General features: G+C 34.2%; 1 protein-coding gene across 5 annotated transcripts in view; it reads right to left on the bottom strand.

The window, feature by feature from the left end:
* PCDH11X (protocadherin 11 X-linked) overlaps positions 1-21,411 on the bottom strand; it is a 606,423-nt gene that overhangs the window by 184,288 nt on the left and 400,724 nt on the right. For all 5 annotated transcript variants that reach the window (XM_040999471.1, XM_040999470.1, XM_040999467.1 and 2 more), the window contains one exon: positions 8,056-8,254. In XM_040999471.1, the coding sequence (XP_040855405.1) occupies positions 8,056-8,254 (199 nt within the window). The remainder of the gene's footprint in view (positions 1-8,055; positions 8,255-21,411) is intronic.

A 21,411-nucleotide genomic window follows, 5' to 3' on the forward strand; every position in this document is an offset into this window, starting at 1 on the left:
ACAAGATTTTTAATAGTGATTGCAAAACAACAGATTACAATAAAATTATTGGTCAATTTTGAAATTATGTTAAAGCCTAATTTAAATATGTACTTAGAAGGTAATACTTAAGACCACCATTTCTCATAGTTTTGAGGTATATAAAATTTTGTGATTTGAATTTTTAGGAAAAAGTAACTTCTAATGACTAATTACAAGTACAGGTTTTTTTTTTTATAAGAATTTTCCCATGAAATATGATCTTGCAATAGGGCATGGAAATAGATATCAATATTATGGACATGCTTATTAAGAGTTAAAAAGTAAAAATGTAGACAAAACTACTGACTTTGTGGGGCACATTGAAACAGTGACAACAGCCAAGAGGATGTAATGAATTACAGCATTTTCACCATATTTAATATTCAAATTCTTTTATCTAACCTACAAGTTTTCTAACAGAAGATTTATAAAAATAAACAAATGAAGCTCCTGTGCCTAGTGGTACTGGGACATTATAAAGATTATTAGTAAAAACAAACACTGTCACTTTTATTCTATTCTCTACTGGAAACCTTCAAAATTCAATAAAGCTGTAAGACAGACTGTCCACAGCTATTCATTATTTAACGAATTCCTTGATATAGCACTATTTTTAGATATTCTGTTGATGCAACAAGCAATTATGAAAATTGCTAGTTGTTGCACAAGGTAAAACTGTCATGGAGACTAAAAATGCATTGCTACCATGTTCCTTTTTCATTAAAATTTATACATTATTTTAAAATAAGTACTTGGTGTGTGGATAACAATGCTGAATGTTATAGGTAGTCCAAAACTTGCTTCTTGCACGACTGAGTATACTGACTTTCAAAGGACTACAACAAGGAACAAATAGGAAATAGTCTTGCCTGATATGTAAAGAAAAGTGGAAGTAAGATAAAAAGAGGCAGAAGAAAGACAGAAGAAGGTCATAAAATGAATTGCCTCTTGGCTCATAAATAATAGAAACATAAATGTCAAATGAACTTTATTATATGGTATAGGTAGCCTAATAAAAATTTAGACGCAAAAAAAAAGGCTTATTGTGAGGAGAAGGCCACCTATTCTGTCAGTGAAGGCAGTTATTCAAGCTTAGTGACATTCTAGACCTTATGGCATTGGCTTTCAATTGGTAGCTTGTGCCAAGCTCCTAGTGCCTGTCATTTTCAAACAGAAAAGACAAGATAAGAAATTGCTTTACTTAGAGTGGTCTGCTTTTGAGTGATAAACCTCTATCTAATCCATATTAGATTCAAGATACTAAAGATACACTCATTTTAGAAGCTGTCACCCAAATGGAATCCTGTAAATGTCTTCAAGTTTTGAACTTCAAAGATACGGTTCTCATTTTGATCCATGACCTCTGCAAGTTCTTTTTAGATTATCTCTAGTATAAATCCTTCATTGCCTTCACAATACCTAGAGACTCCAAATTTTATGTCATTTTTCAATTGCTCTACGTTGTGATTACATTCTCCACATAGGGAAGTTGGATATTATAGAATACTATAAAATTCATTTTACAACTTTTCTAGCTATAACGTGTTTTGAAACTTTTCTTCATAACCTTGAGTAGACAAAGATTGGCTCTTTGAAGTGCTATTGGTTTATATGATAAAATTAATACAACCTGGATTTCTGTTTACATTTGCTCAAGTCTGTTTATTATATACACTAGTATTACTAACAAGTAACCCTTACTCTCTCTCAACCAATGACAGATAGTTAAACTCTGGAGTGGAAAAATTATTTCTCCTCTATTAATATCTGTTATAGCCTATTTATACACAGATGATTCTGTAACACTCTTATTTATATAACAGGGAGTAAAGTAAACTGGCAGTCATAAAGAATATGAAATTATCTGAAATCATTGCAGTGTCATTGACACCTCAAACCTATTAGTCTATATGAAGAACATTTTTAACATAAGTAGAGTAGTAAGTCTCTCTCTATATTTTTTGTTGGCTAGACGATGAAATCTAGGAAACATTTATTGTCCACCTCCAGAATTCATGGATACTGAATTCAAGCAATTTCTCTAAGCAACTATCACTGCTAATAATAACACCACTTCTCAAAAATATAGGTGAACTAAATTTTCCAGATATGTGATATCAGAATTACTGAGATTATTTTTTTAATTAGCTATTTATATTCTTAGTGTTACAGAAGGAGAGGGAGAGACAGAGAGACCTTGCAACTGCTGGTTCATTCCCCAGATACCCCATTGGCTAGTTCAGAGTCGGTCCAAATGAAGAAACCAGGAGGGAGCATCATCTGGATCCCCAATGTAGGTGATCGAGGCCCAAACACTTTGGCTGCCTTCCACTGCTTTCCCTGCAGCACTACCAGGAAGCTGGATGAGAGATGCAATAGCCAGAATTCAGCTGGTGCCTGTATGGGATGCCTCATTGAAAGCAGCAGCTTAACCATCAATAACACAATGTTTAGTCCTTAATTGATATAAATTATTTTACAACCAGTTCCCTCATGAACTCTTCTTCACCCTAAGTTGGGGTTAGGTCCCAATGAACCCCAAGTGTCTTAAAATGCACTGAAGACACCTCACAGAACATCCTGGCACAATGACAATGAGCACTGTAAGGCATCAAATATTTTGCCCTGGTTATTTTCTGAGTGACTAGAAGTACAGCTGTCTTCAATGCCCCATAACTCAAGAAATCAGTGAAAATCAAAATTTGAGTCCAGCTTTAAAAATTGCTTTCATGCCACTGTAAAGGTTACAATCATTTGTATACCAGTTGTAAACCCGTTTACAATCATTTGTATATACCAGGCAGAGAAAAATTCATGTGGCTGCATGATTAATTTTAAAATTATTTATTTATTTTAAAGTGGAGAGAGAATCTTCCATGCACTTGTTCACTCCCCAAGTGGCTGTAGCATCTGAGTTTACTGGTTTGAGTCAGACTGAGGACAGGAACAAGGAATTCTATCCTGATCTCCTACCTGGGTAACAGTGATGAAAGTATTTGTGTCAATATTCACTGTCTTCCAGGCCCATTTTCAGGATGCTTTATTTGAATAAAATGGCTGGGGCATAAATCAGTGCTCCAAACTGTATCACCAAAGATGTTCACTCACTGAACCAAAAGGTCAGCCGTTGGATGGCAGAGCTGGATCAGGCCCAAAAAAGTATTCAAGAATTGAAAGACACTATTAAGAGGCCTAATATAAGAGTTCTGGGAGTCCCACAAGGTGCAGAAAGAGAAACTGGTTTTACAAATATATTTAATGAAATAATAAAGGAAAATTTCCCTAATCTAGAGAAAGAATTGGGAAACAGCATCCAGGAGGGGCACAGAACTCCCAGCAGGCTTGATCAAAAGTGATCTTTGTCACAACACATGCTCATCAAGCTCTCTTCAATCAAACATAAGGAAAAGATTCTTAGATGTGCACGTAAAAAAAATAAACTGACATATAAAGGAATGCCAATTAAACTCACAGGAGACCTCTCACAGGAAATTCTACAGTCAAGAAGAGAATGGAGTGACATATTCCAGATTCTCAAAGAAAAAATTGTCAGCCCAGGATAAAATATCCAGCAGAGCTTTCTTTTGTCTTTGAAAATGAAATAAAATTCTTCCACAGTAAAAAAAAAAAAAGTTGAAAGAATATGTCTCTTCTAAACCTGCCCTACAAATGATACTTCAAGATGTTCTCTTGACAGAGAAGAGGAATAGCACCAAACAAAACCAAAGGCAAATGTGAAGAGCATCCCAGTAAAATGACAACAGAAGACTATATCAATGAACAATCCATTTCTAAAATGAAAGGATCACACACTTTTAAAGGATAGAAACTTCTCATTTTTAGTCAAATTCATTTACTGGTTAATATGTATAACATTATTAACAAAATGATCGCATTTGTTTTTCTTTTCATTGTGATACGTGAGTTGGAGTATGACTGCCCACAAAAAAAACGCTTTCTAAAGTTATATTAAGAAGGCACACGAGGTAAAATGTTCTGTCATACATAGCAGTAAACAAAACATCTTACTAACAGAAACATAACTAAAATTCGCTAGACGTTGGATCCAAAATATTTTCTATGACATCAAAGTTCCCTGGGAAAGTGTTTCTGTCCTCATAAATACACTCATATATACCTCTTTTTTTCTATCTTAATGAACTCTCTAGATGTGTAATTTGCACAGTGCTTCCAAATTGACTACTCTTCTTATAGTCTAGTACAGCAAAATATATGTGGAAAATATTTGCATGGTTTTACTTTGCTTTTAAAAAACTGATCCCTATGGTTCTTAACTGTAAAAGGATAAGTACCAATGACCTATTGTTACATAATTCTTCTAAAGTGTCCTATTTTAAAAAGAATTTTAGTAACTATCTACTTTCACAATCATATGTTCAAGTAACAATAGTTGAACTATTAATTATCCTAGTGTTATGAAAATAATCTTAGTAGACCAAGACAAATTTGACATTTCTTTGTGTAACACTAGTTCATCAAAATATTCTTTCATTTTTCATGTCAATTAATTAGGTTACTGGTCGAGGATCAATCAAAATGGGCTGTTAGGGAAAGATTAATTACTTCCTTTTTTGTGGATTAATTAGAAAGGTGTTGAAGTGCTAAGCAAACCTGTTCTAGTGAATGAAAAATTAATGTCAAACAGATGTGCCAACCTGATATATCCTCTAGCAGATTTATCACTTTTAAGTTAATGACAAAATGCATTCTTTTTCATGTGAAATAAAGAACTTCTTTAGTCCTAAACGGTTTTGAAATACACTGGGTTTTTTTTTTTTTTTTGGTTTTTCCACACAAATCAACATGATAGAATAGAAACAAAACATTAGCAAATGTTTTTTTTTTGAAATTGATGAAATTTTACACATCTATATTTTGTCGGTTTCAGCTAAAATGATAGACAATAGACCAGCTTAAAAATACACAACAAATAAATTACTTATAATGTAGATGACATAACTTTTACAATTGAAGAAACTTCAAACTTGCTTAAACTAAGCCTTTTGTTCTTTCATTTTAGAATTCTCTATGAAAATGAGTTTATTTATGGACGGTAAACTGAGGGCTTATTTGATTCTCTCCAGAAATATTCTATATGTCAGAAATACACTGTTATCCCAGGAAACATTCAATGGTGTTAACTGGCCTCCATGCCAAAAGCTAAAGCAAGGAGATTGCAATTGAGAAATGCAAAAACACACACGACTTTCAAATGGAATAAGGCAGGATGTTTTAACAGACATGCCCCCTGAAAAAGAAAGGATTGGATTGAATTTGCTTGTTTCTTCTTTGTCTTAAAAAAAAGTTATTAATCTGGCAAAACACATAAGAGAATATATTTCGGAATTTCTTCGTATAATAGCATATATTTTATCAACCAGGGAACTGTATTTTTAAAATAGTATTAAGTCATTCCGATAAATTTGGGGGAAAACTTTATTTATAAAATTTGTGTTCCCATTTTTTGTAAACTTACAAGGGATTTTTAGAACTATGTGCTATTTCGATCAATTCATTAGCAGTAAAGAAAGCAGTTTGAGGATGTAATGCATTTCAAAAAAAGACATGGGAGCTGCACAAATTAATTCCCTTGCTTCAGGACAGCATTTACTTCCTCTAACAGTTTGCACAGCTACCCACAGTATTATTGACTAACATGGCACAGTTTATTGGCATCTGCTCTATATCACAAAACCCATTATTGTGTACCATTTCGGAGCTATAGACTTTCTTATTGAAGAATCAAAGTGCCTTGTCAGTTTAGCCTAAAGAGAGTACCTAGTGTGGTGATTTCTGGGGCAGCCATAGGTTTTTCTTTTTTAATCAAAGTGCGCACACAGACACACACACACACATTGCTGTTAAAAGTCTCATTGGTATGCTATATAAAGATAAACAAACTTAATTTCAAATGAACTATTTAGCTTCTTGTAAACATTATCTGGTAACACACTTTAGAAGTAGGCTTCAGGAGTAGCAGGAAGGCAGACAGTTAGTGTTACACATAGCAAAAATAATGTAGAATCACTGGTAATATTAGACATATGCAGAAATGGACATTTGCCTTTAATTGTATCTATCTTTTGCGCACATTTATTACATCATTAATTAGCAAAATTGCATCATTTTCCTCACTAGATTATTACCCAAAACTATGACAGTTTAAAAATAAAAAATATTTTCCAAAGAGCTTTGGTAACTGAGAAACTGTAATTGTTTCACCTTGTAGCAGAATTATGAAGAAAATATATACTGATCCAAGTAATAGTGTCAGTATAATTATGAGAGAAATATTTAATCCCTAGAATAAGCAAGATTACAAAAAGTGCCCTTAAGTATGTTAATTAATAACTAACATTTATATCCATAATTATATATATAATCAGTTCCTGTAAATAATGTGGCTTTTGAGCATATTTGTAAATAATTACTTAAAACTAAATGTAATGGAGAGCAATATAACTCTATTTAACTGTTCTATCATTTCCAAATATTCAATTTTTCTATTGTTTATTATAATCCATCTTAATCTCATTCAGATTGGAAGTTTAGGCCACAGTGATATTCATCCAGTTGTTACTCTGAGATGATTCTTTTATTGCTGGTGTGCAAACCTCTGCACAAGGAACATAATGACTATCATATGTCACATGCAAAGTAATCAAGTATTTCTAATTAATAGAAATGAGGCTTATATCTATTAGTAGCATATGATAGGACTACCATTAAAATGAAAACTCAGAAAAGATTAAAGAAATCTGTACTAACTGCATATTTGTTACTTATATCATATTCTCATCAGAAATCAGTATTGAGTTCTTTGTACTAATTAATTTAATCACAACAATATCAGAAAACATAATGTGGTGTTGTACAAAGTAAAAGAAAGCTTGGTTAGTGACATGTGCCTTACAAGACTCTGTCTTCCTTGAAATGAATAAATGTTAAACACTTATTTTAGGTATAAAACTGAACATGAAAATTGCAGATGTTTATGACATTCTGACTTTGGTCATGAAATACTGCTAGTATTTTTATACTGCATTCACATTTCATATCCTCTTTCTACACTTGTAGAGAAATAGAGGGTCGATGTTACAGTGTCATTGCTTTGTATGACTATAAATTACATCATAGTTAACCAATTAATTTCTGCCTTGAACTTAATCCTCAAAACCAGAGGATCAAAATATTATAGGGAAGCCATTTTTTAATCTAGAGGCTATATTTGAATTATTTATCCATATACTCATTAGGCTCTATATGTTTCAAATTTTCTAGTTTACATAATTTCATTTTATACATTTACATTGGTTATTTGTCCAGTGATTTAAAAATGTATTTGTCTCTGTAACTCTTTTCTATAACCTTCGTTATGTAACTTGGATTTTTGCAAAATTATATAGATGTAAGAATGTTTACTGAAGTTGAAGTATAATGAATTAAATAAGATTTACTAATACCAAACTCATGATCATTTTTAAAGAGCTCAGTCTCTTTGATATTTGCCACCCACAGCTTTTTGTCTTCTATGAAATGGTTACATCTTACTGTCTTTGTAAACAGTGACATGGTACAAACACATAACTGGTTACATATTGCATTATTAAAAATCTCAAAGTCTTCTGCATTAGAATAAGGAATTATAATAATTTTCATCTTTATTAAAAATAAAATATAGAATAATGTAATAACTTATGCTTGCATGAATGAGTAAATAAAATGAAATGGTTGATTACACAAACAATACACATATACAAAAGTAAAGCATCATACCTATGGCTACAAAATAACTATAATAAATTTCTTCTAGAGAAGCCATAAGGAAAGATTTTAAATATTATCAGCTGCTGAATTCATACCATCTAGACAATTCTGTACATTTGCTGCTACAAATGTACTGCTATTTACAGTAGCATAATGAATAGGCTTATGTTATTATAGCTACAATAGTATGACTTGCATACGCAATGAACCAATTCATGCTAAAGGACTAGGAGAATATGCACTTACTAGATTCAGGATCAGAGTTGCCATCCCCTTCAGTGCGGTTGTTGGGTGCGGCATGATCAAAGTACTCCTCCTGAGGATAGCCAAGGGGTAGAGCATGGGACGTGCTGGGTAGGCTGCCTGCATCATGGTCTCCCAGTCCACCATCACTGCTGCTTTCCTGAGAGCCTTCTGGTAGGTGAAATGTGACACGCCGCTGAGACTGAAAAGAGGGAAGAAAATTACAGGGTTTCAGCTATGATCTGAATAATTGCTTAATGCATCCAATTGAGTAAATGTATTATTTCAGCTATCTGATGAAGATACATTAACATCATCTTGAGCTGTGAATGATTTCTGGCTGTTGTATACAGGCAGTTCTGTGTTCAAACCCTCTTCAGCTAGCAGCAATGTTAATTCTATTACACTTCTAAACTCCAGAGACAGATTGATAAATTATTTGTTCTAAAAAGGCTGAAAACGTTCGTAAGAATTTGGGTACATTGGAAATTCGGATCATCATTTAACATTGTTTTATTTAGCAATTATTTTATAGTAAATCATTTTTTAATTATAAGTATGGATAAATATAACAAAATTATATTTATGTTGTAGATATAAGATTCTGGTGGGATGAAAGAGTAAATGATAACAATACAGTTGATCAAGTCAGTTTAGAATATTAGAGCACAAGTCATCTTTTAGAAGAATCTTAGAGACAAGAGTTTATACTGGATTTCATTTAAATATATTACATTCTCTGAAAACACAAAAACAAGTACATGCTGTTTCTAATAGTTTATGGTAAGTACAAAAAACAAACTAAAGGTATATCCCAAAGATATGTACAACTATACCATGTCAATTAAAAAGTTTAAATACGTTTTTATAGCAAGCCACAGGAACCATTATAGACATAGTAAAATAAATGAAATACATTCAAACCAAAGTGTAAAGATGAAGTATTTTGACTGCAAATCATGTTTGTGATATCCTGCGAAGGTAATATCTCCATTAGACGCAGCAATATATATATTTTTCACAGCATTGTTGTATGTTCCTAGTCTCCAAAAAGGGCCTCTCCCATAAACTTTACCTCTTGGTTTTCAGTCCCTTTCATTAGCTAATGAATGCATTGAATCTGGATAGGCCTTATATTATCAAAACAGCCAGCTTCTGCTTCACTGATTCTGGGGCAAACCAGCTGCACTGAAAGAAGTCTCCCTACTGCAGAGTGCAATACCTTGAACTAGTAGTGTGGAAAAAGAGGACAGTGCTTAGGGAGAGGGAGAGAGGAAATGCCAAAGCCCATGGAATTGTAGCATTAAATAAAAATCAATCAATCACTCACTCAATCAATCAAAAACAAATCCAGGGGACAAAAGAGGACCATGCCTACAGAGGTCTAGCTGTCTCAGTCAATCCAGTTCAGGGGCCAGACATATATGTAAATAATCATTACAGGCATCTCTACATATGCCTTATTGGAGTCATCTCAATTATCTCCAGACATTTGAGCCAACCTATTTGATGAATCAGTCATTGTAAAGCAAAGATGGCCATCGCTTTTGTGTGTTACTCAAAGTCTTGACTTGAAAATAAGACAAGAAAAACAAATGATTTTTATACTCCCAAACATTTGAGAGGGTTTACTAGGTAACATTAAGTGAGCCAAACTCGAGACTACTTGCAGAATAAAAGAGGCAAAATAGAGATAATAATTTAAAAGATCCACATAAGGAGTAGCACTGTGGGGTAGTGGGTAATGTCATTGCCTCTGATATCCCATACTGGTACTATGATGTACTTTTTAGGATTCAAAGCATTACTCAGGAAAATGATACAATCAACCTCACTTATTTTGCATCATTAACTCCGCAATACCTTTCTTACCATCAGTCTTGTACCTTAAATGTATTGTGAAAGCATTACTATGAACATTTTAGTTCATCATCTAATATTCTCATTATGCAGGAATAATAACAATAAATACAACACTGATTTTTCCATTTCCACTGATAAATGATAGGACCATTAAATAAAGTCAGAGGACTATGAAACACAGATTACCTAGCTTGTCAGTCACTTTTGTTTTTTAATTAATGCTAAAGATATGTACTTGAGAGTCACTGAAACAAACATCAGGATTTTAATTTTTTGTTTCATTTCTTTTCTAAACTTTCATGAAGGTTTAGAAAATAAGTTTAGCTACTTAGAATTTAGAGTATAAAAACATTATGAACTTGCATTCTTGCTTTTAAAAACTTATTTCATTAATTTGAAAGGCACAGAAACAGAGAGCCTGTGAGAGAGTAAGAGAAAACGAGAGACACTATTTTTTATGAGTCACTAGATACTATTTTTTTTTAAATTTTATAACCATGGACCTAGTGGCTACAGTTTGCAAGCCCCTAACCTGGAACACTAATTTTGTCAGTTTAGCAAAGCAAGGCTTACTGTTCTTTCTTACAAAGCCAGAAGCTTATTTAGTTTCAATTTACGTCTGAATTAATTCTAAGAATTGTTTATGGTTGTTAATGAACCTTCAACAACTTATGGTAAAATATAAACATTTTTGCTTGTGAAACTTAAAAATTGGCAATCTGGAAAATACAAAATTTAAAAATGCCTGAAACATTATCACATAGAAATTTGCCTACAATTATGTATTATATTTGTCAAAGTATTTTTTGCATAGATCAAACTTTATTGAATGTAAAACAAGTTAGTTTGGAATGAGACTAGTTCATACTTTTCTTGTATTATAATGAAGAATTTGTATTAGATATTCTAGTTTTCTGTTTATGATACCAATAATATATTTCAATATGTGTGTTATGCATAAATGAGTATTATGTGTCTAGTACATGGGCATGTATATATGTACAGTGTATTTATGCTATCTGAAGGTTTTAAGGCATTAAACTTAGACAATACCCTCTACGAATAAGTAAACTGTACTCACAAAATCAAATTAATTGAGAACTTAACACGTTCTAGTTGAACATCCAATTACACATCCTATGAGAATTGTATTGTATTGTGGTCACAAAGTGTTCCACATCTTGTTAAAATGGTTAGATGCTCAGTCTCATACTAGAGATTTGATTTCTTTCTCAATTTCAGGGTTTGTTTTTTAAGATTTATTTATTTATTAAAGAATTATTTATTTTTATTGGAAAGGCAGATTTACAGAGAAAATGACAGACAGCGAAAAAGTTTTTCCATCCACTGGTTTGCTCCCCAAGTGGCCGCAAAGGCTGTAGCTTCCAGGTCTCCCATGTGGATGCAGGGTCCCAAGGCTTCCCGGGGTCATAAGCACTGAGTTGGATGGGAAGTGGAGCAGCCAAGACAGGGGGCATGAACTACGTGATCACAGAGAGGGCAAAGCAAGGATTTAGCTATTAGGCCATTGTGCCGGTGCTTATCTATTTACTTATTGAATTACTGAAAAGTCAGAAATACCAAGAGAAAGAGAGAGAGAATGGGTGTAGGGACACACGGACCCCAGTCATCTTTTTTTTTAATTTGCCCAGGAACATTAGCAGGAATCAGGACTGCAAGTGCAGCAGCCTGGTCTGGAAGGAGGGCCCATAACGGGACGCTTGCACCACCGCACAGACTCCAATCAATTCCCATTTGTAAACTGTACACTCTGAAACACTGTTTTATCTACTTGCATCATCTGTAGTTGGCAAGAAAATATCATTAATTAAGTGTAGTATTCTGTGGTTTTTATTCAATAAATTCACAGGAGGTTATGTTTGTAGATGTGTGAATCACTGGGTCTTCCACTGCTTTCTAAAATCTTCATAAAATAGTGTCCTAAAGGAAAATATCAAAACTTAAGTGTTAAAGGGCTGCTTTAAAGGATTCTAACTTCCTTTTTTTTTTTTTTCTTTTTGAAGAGGAGAGAGACAGAGATGGCAACTTGAGCCATCACCTGCTCCTTCCCACAATACACATCACCACAAAACTGGATTGGAGGGCACTGCGCGATAGCCTAGTGGCTAAAGTCCTCACCTTGCACACGCCAGGATCCCATAAGGGTGCTAGTTTTAATCCCGGCAGCCCCGCTTCCCATCCAGCTCCCTGCTGTGGCCTGGGAAAGCAGTTAAAGACAGCACAAAGCCTTGGGACCCTGCACCCATATGGGAGACCTGGAAGAGCTCCTGGCTTCTGGCTTCGGATTGGTTAAGCTCCAGCCGCTGCGGCCGCTTGGGGAGTGAACCATCAGATGGAAGATTCTCCTCTCTGTCTCTCCTCCTCTGTATATCCGCCTTTCCAATTAAAAAAACAAAACAAACAAACAAAAAAAAAACAACCTGGATTGGAAGCAGGGCCTGGATTTGAATGTAGCCACTGCAATCTTTTTTGTTTGTTTGTTTGTTTATTTGTTTGTTTCTTATAGAGATTATTTATTTGTGGGGAGGAGAGAGCTGCCATCTGCTGGTGCAGTCTAAAATTATTTGCAATATCCAGGGGTTGACCATGCTAAAACCAAGAGCTGAGAAGTGACTCCAGGTTGCTTTTGTGGGCGGCAGAAATTCAATTATTTCAGCCACACTTGCTGCCTTCTTGGCTGCGTTTTAGCTGGGAGCTCTAATCAGGAGTCAAGGCAGGAGTTAAGCCCAGGCATTCTGATAAGGTTGGCAAGTGTCCCAAGCCACATATTAGATGCTAGCCCGAATACCCACATCCCACCTCCACCCACTTCATTTTTTTTTAACAGATGGATGCCTAACCATCTGAGATCCATAATATGGAGTATTGAAATTATAAAGTTGTTTTTCTTATCCAATTTTGAAATTATATAGAATTAGCGGTTATTACGTGAAAATCATTCCTCATTTCTAGCAGAAAGATAAATAGCTTTCTTTTTTATATGTTGAAGATGATCGCAGTGCAATATAAAAGGGCCATTATGTTAATGACCATGTCATAATTTTTTCTGTCTGCAACCCTTCAAGGAAGCCGTGGCATACAAATTAAAACAGATCTATTGACCATAATGGTTACTTTATGAGATGGAAATAAATCTTGAATTTTTATGAACAACTGTCTACACTGACTAGTTATTTCCTGCCAATAGCTGAAAGAAATGGCATTGGATGACTCTCTAAAATCTGTAGACCTGCTTTTTAGCTCAAATCAATTACAACTTCAGAACATACACATAAAAATAAACAGATTATCATGGTCTCAGCTGAATCACTTATAGGGAAATACCTGAAATATCAGGTTTTCAGCATTCCTGGGTCCATTATATCCCATGACGGCATAATTCCACAGTGAACATCAGATGAATATCGTTATATTTCCATAACATGATGGAAGTGACATTTTAGAAAGGTCAATCCGGCACCAGAGAGTTGGCACGCAGATAGGCAAGCCTGTGATTCTCATTATGAAGTGTTTGAATATCATGTTCTAGAATGCTCATTAGAATGACTTGTCAAAATTTTCAAAGTTAGTAGATAACCTTGCGCTCCCCCTGGATCCATTGTGATACACCCCAATCCAAACCTTCCCTTAAGATTCGCAGTAACTGATCAGAACGGACGGTTATAAGAAGGGTTATTATTTTTAAGCTTTACTAGATGCAGAGTTGTTTCTGAGCTTCCATATTGTAACTAACAGGATTCCTGTCATTTTCCATGTGTATGATCTATTAGTAAAATATTTTTTAAGGACTCAATGGATCAAAAAGTAAAATGCAAAAAAAGAAATTCAACTAGAGGTCTGTATCTGCATCAGAAGACTGGAACATATATCCCTTTTGAAGATCATAACTCACAGTGCAAAATCTCTCAGATGACACAGCAGCTGTTTTTATTTTAGAACAGGCCTTCAGTAGCGTACCCTGTAATTTGCCGTCAAAAAACCTCCTACTTTTCCAGTTCACCATTATCTTGTGGAGCACATCAGTTTGCTTAACTGTTTTTCACTTTTCTATTTCATAAAATTTGAATAGTCTGTATCATCTCTAATTTTCACTCACATATTCTATTTCTGAGGTTTTTATTACGTCCAAATGTTCTTTTCTCCCATATCACTGTATGTACAAGAAGCTCTGCATTATGATGTTTGATTGTCCCAAAATCAGGTGTCCTCATACCCTGAGTATTCTATGACATTTCTCATGATATTTGGAAATTTGGGGGTCTGGGAGAGCAGAATCAGATTTGTTCATTAAAATATTGCATAAAATGGGGGCATCTATCCTTGATTCATGATTCATTTAATCTCAATCACAATAGAAATAACCACATTTTTATATAGACAGGATGAAATTTTTCTTCACAGGAGGCGCTTGATTGTAAATTGTTAAATTGGGAATTATCAGAGTTCTGTGAACTTTGAAAATGAAATAGCATTATTGAAAATGTTTGCCTAGCAATTAAAATATGGCTAAAATGAAGCTAATATGCCTTGAAACTGGCATATATCCAAAAGTGCCATTAAGCAACACTAAAACCAAATATTAAAAATAAAAGCAGACCACAGTCTCATTGAAAAATACAAGTTTTACAAAAACAAAAATTACAGAGGAAATGTCTACATCGGTTTTGGCACTGACCACATCTATATATAGTGACTTACATTTAAATTTATGAATCATGGATTAAGCAGAAGCAGTCTTCTGAAGAATCAACTATCCAGGAAGTAGTCACATACCGGCAAGTACAGGAGGATTAAAGGAACGTGAACTGCTGGAATACTTATTACAAAGTTCATGTTCAGAATCACATCTGCCTTACTCTGTTTTTATAGTCAACTTTAACAACCCCGGGTATCTGTTTCTCTGGCTCACAAAGTATTAGACAGGCTGTGAGCTGCTAGAAATGAAAACAGTGACAGAAGAAAAAATTTCTACCAATTATCGCTAGATCTTCCTTTTGTAAAAACATGGAATACGTGTGATTCTTCTTCTACATGACAAGTTTCTAGTCCTTGAAGAGAGTTAAACCTCATGTACGAATCTTCCTTTTCAAGATAAAAATTTCATCCTAATTTGACATAGCTTTCAGAACTTTTACCATTTTACCGAACTGTTTTTCTTTAGCTAGGAAGTCTTTCTGCCTAATTAGATTATTTACAAGGGCAGGCCTAAACTATCTTAAACCTTCTATTGTCTATGACATAATTGATTTGGGTGATGATGGATTCATTGATCACATATGGTCCAAACAACAATTTATTTTTTTGAACATTTGACAGTACTTCACTTTTTCTAATTGTTGAATTATTTGAAAAATTATTTCCATGAGAGAAGCTGCAAGTTTTGTTTTGAATACTGCTTTGCCACTGTTGTCACTCTTTTTATTTGAAAGATAATTGTCCCACTGCCGTACTTACACAACATGTCTGTTTAATTGATGTGTTTAAAAAATGTCATTTAAGCAACAGATGGCTTCTGGCTTGAATTGTATAAATTAAAGCAGTTATGTAGCATACACTAATAGAGGAAAGACGCTGGCTTTGTCATCAATTTCATAAACACTTGGATCTAAATATTCTCTTTATGTTAGCAGATATCACAACAAAAAGGGTGTCATGATGAAAAAATATTAAAAGTAATGGTGATTCATTTCTTTAAAAACATTGAAGAATTTCCACTGAGATAATATGCTAGTGATTTCTTTGATGATTCAGTCTTTGGACATGAAAATCCTGTTTGTTTTACATCCATTCTAGAACGCATGAAGTATATTTTTCCTACTCCTTACCTAAAAATCATCAGCACATTAAAAAAGCACCTTCTAATCTCATAAAATGTGTCACTTCCTGGAAATTAACATGATATGAAAAGCCTGCAACTTCCAGCAGTAACATTTGTCAGTGATGAAAGGTGTCAGCAAACAGTGTTGGAGTGAATATAGTTGAGGATGGAGGAACTGCCGTCAACTAGCATCTGTAGTACTACATAGTCCTTCCTGTGGAAATCCTTATACTGATAAATGTTTCTAAATGTGCACTTTTATATGTATACATTTTACATGCATACATTTTATATGTAAACAAAGACATTCTAGCATACTGTCCATTACACACAGACACACACAAATCTTACACACACCTACAAGTGCACACACAGACATGGTATTAGCAATATTCTCTGCCTGGCGCAATTGCCCAGTGGCTAAATTCTCACCTTGCATACACCAGGAACTGATGTGTGTAGCCAGGTTCATGTCCCAGCTGCTCCATTTCCAATCTATCTCACTGCTTGTGGCCTGGGAAAGCAATCAAAGACAGCCCAAAACCTTGGGGCCCTGCACTTACATGGGAGACATAGAAGAGCCTCCTAGCTCCTGGCTTCAGATAGGTTCAGCTCCAGCCATTGAGACCACTTAGGGAGTGAACCAGGGAATGGAAGATTTTTGTTTCTGTATCTCCTTCTCTCTCTTTCCAATAAGAATAAATAAATCTTAAAAAATACTCTCAAAGTTATTGATAAACCAAAGTACAGAAATAAATTATTGTTACACTGCAGTCCCAGGAATAGATTGATATGGCACATTTTTTCTATTGCTGTTAAAATATAACTTGCATGTATTTTAAGAAAAATTCTAAATTTAAGATGGAAATATAAACTACTACAGAAATGAAGTATCCAAACTTAAAAATCTTCTAATGAATGATACATATTTAAACCAAGCATATTATTTCAGTCTTTATAATATCATGTTATGACTTGCATTATTTGCAGGAATTATGGAGAAAATTGCGTGCATTTTTATAAAACTAATAGGTAGCTACAGCAACAATAGCTATCCACTTTTTTCCCTAAAATACTGGCTACAAACTTTCTAGTTATCTTGCTAATAATGTAGCCTCCTGAGTTTCAGGTTCTGGTATAGTATACCAGAGGGAAGATTCCAGTGATTTTAAGAATACAGAATACTGTGAAGTGAATGTTTGTGAATTCCCTGATCTCACACATCTGCTGGTTTTTATCTATTTCTATTTCCTTAAATTATCTATTTCCTTAAATGATCTTAGTTAGGAGATGTGGCCACTGATTGTGATAAATGGAATTAGCTAGAAACAGCCAAGGAATCCAGCATCCCATCTCCCCCTTTATGATGTAAGCATACAGACAGAGGATGCATCTATAAACCAGGAAAGAACCCTCATCAAACACTCAATGCCAAAATCTTGATCTACAATTTCTAAACTTGTAGAACTATAAGAAACAGATTTTTGTTGTTTATATGCCACCTAGGATAGGGTGTTTGATTACAATAGCCTGGATGAACTAAGACAAAGTCTTTGATAATAAATTTAGAAAACAGTATTTTTGAAAAGAGAACATACTGCTAAAATTTTATAAATATATTCTAGCTAATTTCCCCTACATTTTATATAAACCAAATATGTTGAAGTAGTGGAATTCTAAATTATGATAATTTTTCATTAGAAAAAATTTAGAAATCATTATGTCATTTATTTCTATGCAACACAAATCTTTTGCAACTACAGTCTATTAAATCAATTCTGCTACTTTGAAACCCATTGAGGGATTAGTATTCCAAGACAACTTCCAGTGAAAGCAAAAATAACAAGTATCAAACCTTGGTGGGCATTTGGGACAGCAGTTAAGACTTGGCTTTGGATATTTCTATTCAATATGGCAGTCCACGGGTTCAGGACCCAGCTCTGCTTCTGTTTCAATCTTCCTGCTAATGCATACCCTGGGAGGAGGCAACAGACTGCTTAAGTATTTGGATCTTTCCCCCAAAGCAGGAGAATTGGACTGAATCCCCAGCTCTGAGTTTTACTCTGGTACAGACATAGCTGTTGTGGTCATTTTGAAGCTCTCTTAAATAAAAAGTGACTGTGTTCCAATTATATTTTTAAATGTCTCATATTTGTGTCATTTTGTCTATCAAAATGTACATAAAAGAGTATCTTTTTAAATTTAAATGCGAGTTATTCCAAGACATTTGAGAGAAATAAGCAGAGTATTTGCAGTTTCGATTGTTTGTGTATTCATTTTGCAGATCAAAAATGCATTATTCATCAGATAAATCATGATTAACATTTGCTAACTACGAAAAAATGAAGATATATAATAATAATAATAGGAGTGTATTAGAAATAAGAGATTAATACTGAAATGTGAATCCATTCACTCATAAGAAAGTAAAATCTCTGCGGACTATTTGCAATTTTACATTTTAAAGCTACTATCTTTGCTTATGTAAACTGTTTTGTTTAAGATTTATTTATTCTTATTGGAAAGCCAGATTTACAGAGAGAAGGAGAGACAGAGGGAAAGATGTTCCATCCAGTGGATCATTCATCAAGTGTCCCCAAACAGCCAGAGCTGAGCCCATCCTAGGCCAGGAGCCAGGAGCTTCTTCCAGGTTTTGGGTTGTCTTCTGTTGTCTTCCATTGCTTTCCCAGACCAAAATCAGGGAGATGAAAGGAAAGTGGAGCAGCTGGGAAATGAACTGGGAAATGAACTTGGGATCCAGCAAGTGTAAATCAAGAACTTTAGCCACTAGGCAACTGTGCCAACGGCCCCGTGTAAATAGTTTTATCAATTCACTTCTTATACATTTGTATTGGTAGGCATTGCTAGGGTGAATTTATCTATAGAAACTATTCTGGCTCATGTTTAATGAGTAACACATAGTGATGAAATTATTAGCATAAAAGTGACCAACAAAAAATTATGAAAGTATGTGTGAGGGGTTCCGTAGATACTGTATTATCATCTGTAATTTTATCATAACATAGTGCTTTCTCTGGAAAAATAAAAGATAATTCTAATATTACTGTACAGAGCTTGGCCGGGACAATGGCTCAACTGTATAATCCTTCACTTCCAGGTGCTGACGTCTCTTTTGGGCACTGGCTCGTGTCTCAGCAGTTCGACTTTCCTTTCAGCTCCCTGCTTGTGGCCTGGGAATGCAGTTGAGCTTGGACCCAGTGTTAGGGATCCTGTGCCCCTGTGAGGAACCTGGAAGAAACTTCTGCATTTGGATCAGTTCAACTCCAGCCAGTACAGCCATTTGGGGAGTGAACCAGCAAATAAAAAAAAATCTTTCCCTCTGTAAAGTTGCCTTTTCAGTGAAAACAAATAAATACATTTTTAAGTTGTTACTATATAGATAAAAGTAAAATTATTAAACTATTTACCAGATTAAAGGTATGTTTAAATGATAGAACAAAGACCATTCTTTCATTTAATGAGGATTTATTATTTTTTATGTGACTTTAATATGAAAATTCTTCTTTTACGGACATAGATGATGAATTCACATTTAAGATTTCTAAAATTAACGATGTGAGTACTAGTGTATAGAAGTCTCCAGAGTTTTAATCCTTCATTTAAAATTATCTGGGCACATGGAATAATTTCAGGTATAATCGTTCAGCTAATGCCCTTTTTTCTTCCATTTTATTTTTAATTTTATGATGCAGTTCCATAGGCTCTGGAATTTCCCTTACCCCCTCAAATTCCTCCCCTTCCCCAAATGATTTTCCTCATGTTATTATAATAGTATAGTCCTTGATAAACAGTCATAAGTTCATTATTCTGTTATTTCATTGTATTCTCTTATTGTGGATACAGACAATGGCAGAGTCCAGCATCCTATTGTCAGTATATACGTAACGATTTCATTGGAAGACCATCTTTGATGTGGAAGTAGAGATTCATACTGCATTATTTTTTCACATCTGAATAGGATAGTCTTTATTACAAAGTTACTATACATCACCTTAAATGAGAACCCATAAAACAAAATTAACAAAAGGAATAGATTTTGAAAAATTAATAGCAACATGGGGTTAAGTAACATGCTATTTAATAACCAATGTGTCGATGAAGAAATTAAAAAGAAAACAAAAAGCATTCTTGGAGAAAATGATGCTACTGTGTGATCAATGTGTTAGTGACGAATTTAGTAAGGAAAAAACCTCTTTTGAAGAAATGAAAATAAAAACAAAAATATTCTTATACATTGAATATGGAAAAGTGACTTTAACATAAATAAAGATGTAATAGCCCACACAATACAACAGGCCCCATCTGAGAATTATAAAGTAGTAGTCTTATCTATTCAGCTCTAAAACCTAAAAATAATATCTTTTAGTGGTTTCTACTTACAAATTCATATTCATGAGACACCAACACATTGAATTCATAATTGTACTCAGCAGTTATGTAGAATGTTTATTGGCATAGTTGAAAACATGTTTTGACATCATAGATTCCAAATATTACTTAAGACAGTAGCATTTTGAAAAGAAAGATTTTGAACATTTTTCCAAATTTTAATGTAAACGATAAATGACTCATCAGCACATGATATAAGGGTTGGGGGGTTAGAACTGCTGTCACTTTGGAAAATGTGATTAGCTATGATTAAAGTTGGAGAGGATGTTAAGTTTAATAGTATAACATTAAGATACTGCTTGGAAGAAGCAGCAACACATTTTTTCTTTCCATTTGTAAAAACAACACTTTAAAGAAAAATAGAGAATGTTATTTCTTTTACTGACAAACAGTATGCTGGACTCCTGGCAATTGCTTCCATTTTGACAGAAGCTCTTCAGAATATTTTGTTAATGAAGACTTCTCCTTCACTTAGTAACCACAGGCAACCAGGCAACTTAAAATCTTTACAGCATTCTGATAGGAATATGATGCAAAATAATTAATTTAGCTGTATTGTTGGTTGATGACTGTCATGCATGTTAGTGCTGTTGAATATTTTTTGTTTTGATGGTTTCATGAAAATGCACATCTTCAAATCTATTCAATATGTTTAGGTTAAATTAGGTTAGCTTTCATGCTAATCCAAAATTGTCTAACTGAAAATATTCACATTTTGCCATGTTAAAAGCAAAATAGATCACAGCATTTTAAGGAAATGGGAAAAGTAACTTAATGATGAAATGGTTAATTCTAAAACAAATGGATAGTGGTAAGAGGACAAATTCAAAATAAAGACAATTGTTGAGAATGGCATTGTGACATAGCACATAAAGCAGCCAACTGTGATGCCAGCATCCCACACCTGTTCATGTCCAAAGTGTTTCACTTCCTATTCAGGTCCATGCTAATAGTCTGAGGAATGCATCAGAAGATGACCCAAGCATTTGACAATGGTCCCTACTATTCATGTGGGAGACCTAATGATGCTCTTGGCTCCTGGCTTTAGCCTGTCTGTCATGACTGTGGAACACATTTGGGAAGTAAACCAGTCAATGGAATTCTCTCTTTCACTCTCTCCCTCTCCCCATAACTCTTCCAAAACAAATAAATGATCCCCCCCTCAAAAAAAATAAAATTGCTCATGCCTGGAAAGGTAACCTAGCATCTTAAGTCCTTCCTTTGCATACAGCAGGATCCCATACGGG

The sequence above is a fragment of the Ochotona curzoniae genome, unplaced genomic scaffold, assembly GCF_017591425.1.
Source record: "Ochotona curzoniae isolate NIBS_2020 unplaced genomic scaffold, NIBS_Ocur_1.0 scaffold_1852, whole genome shotgun sequence".
In the NCBI taxonomy this organism is placed as follows: domain Eukaryota; kingdom Metazoa; phylum Chordata; class Mammalia; order Lagomorpha; family Ochotonidae; genus Ochotona; species Ochotona curzoniae.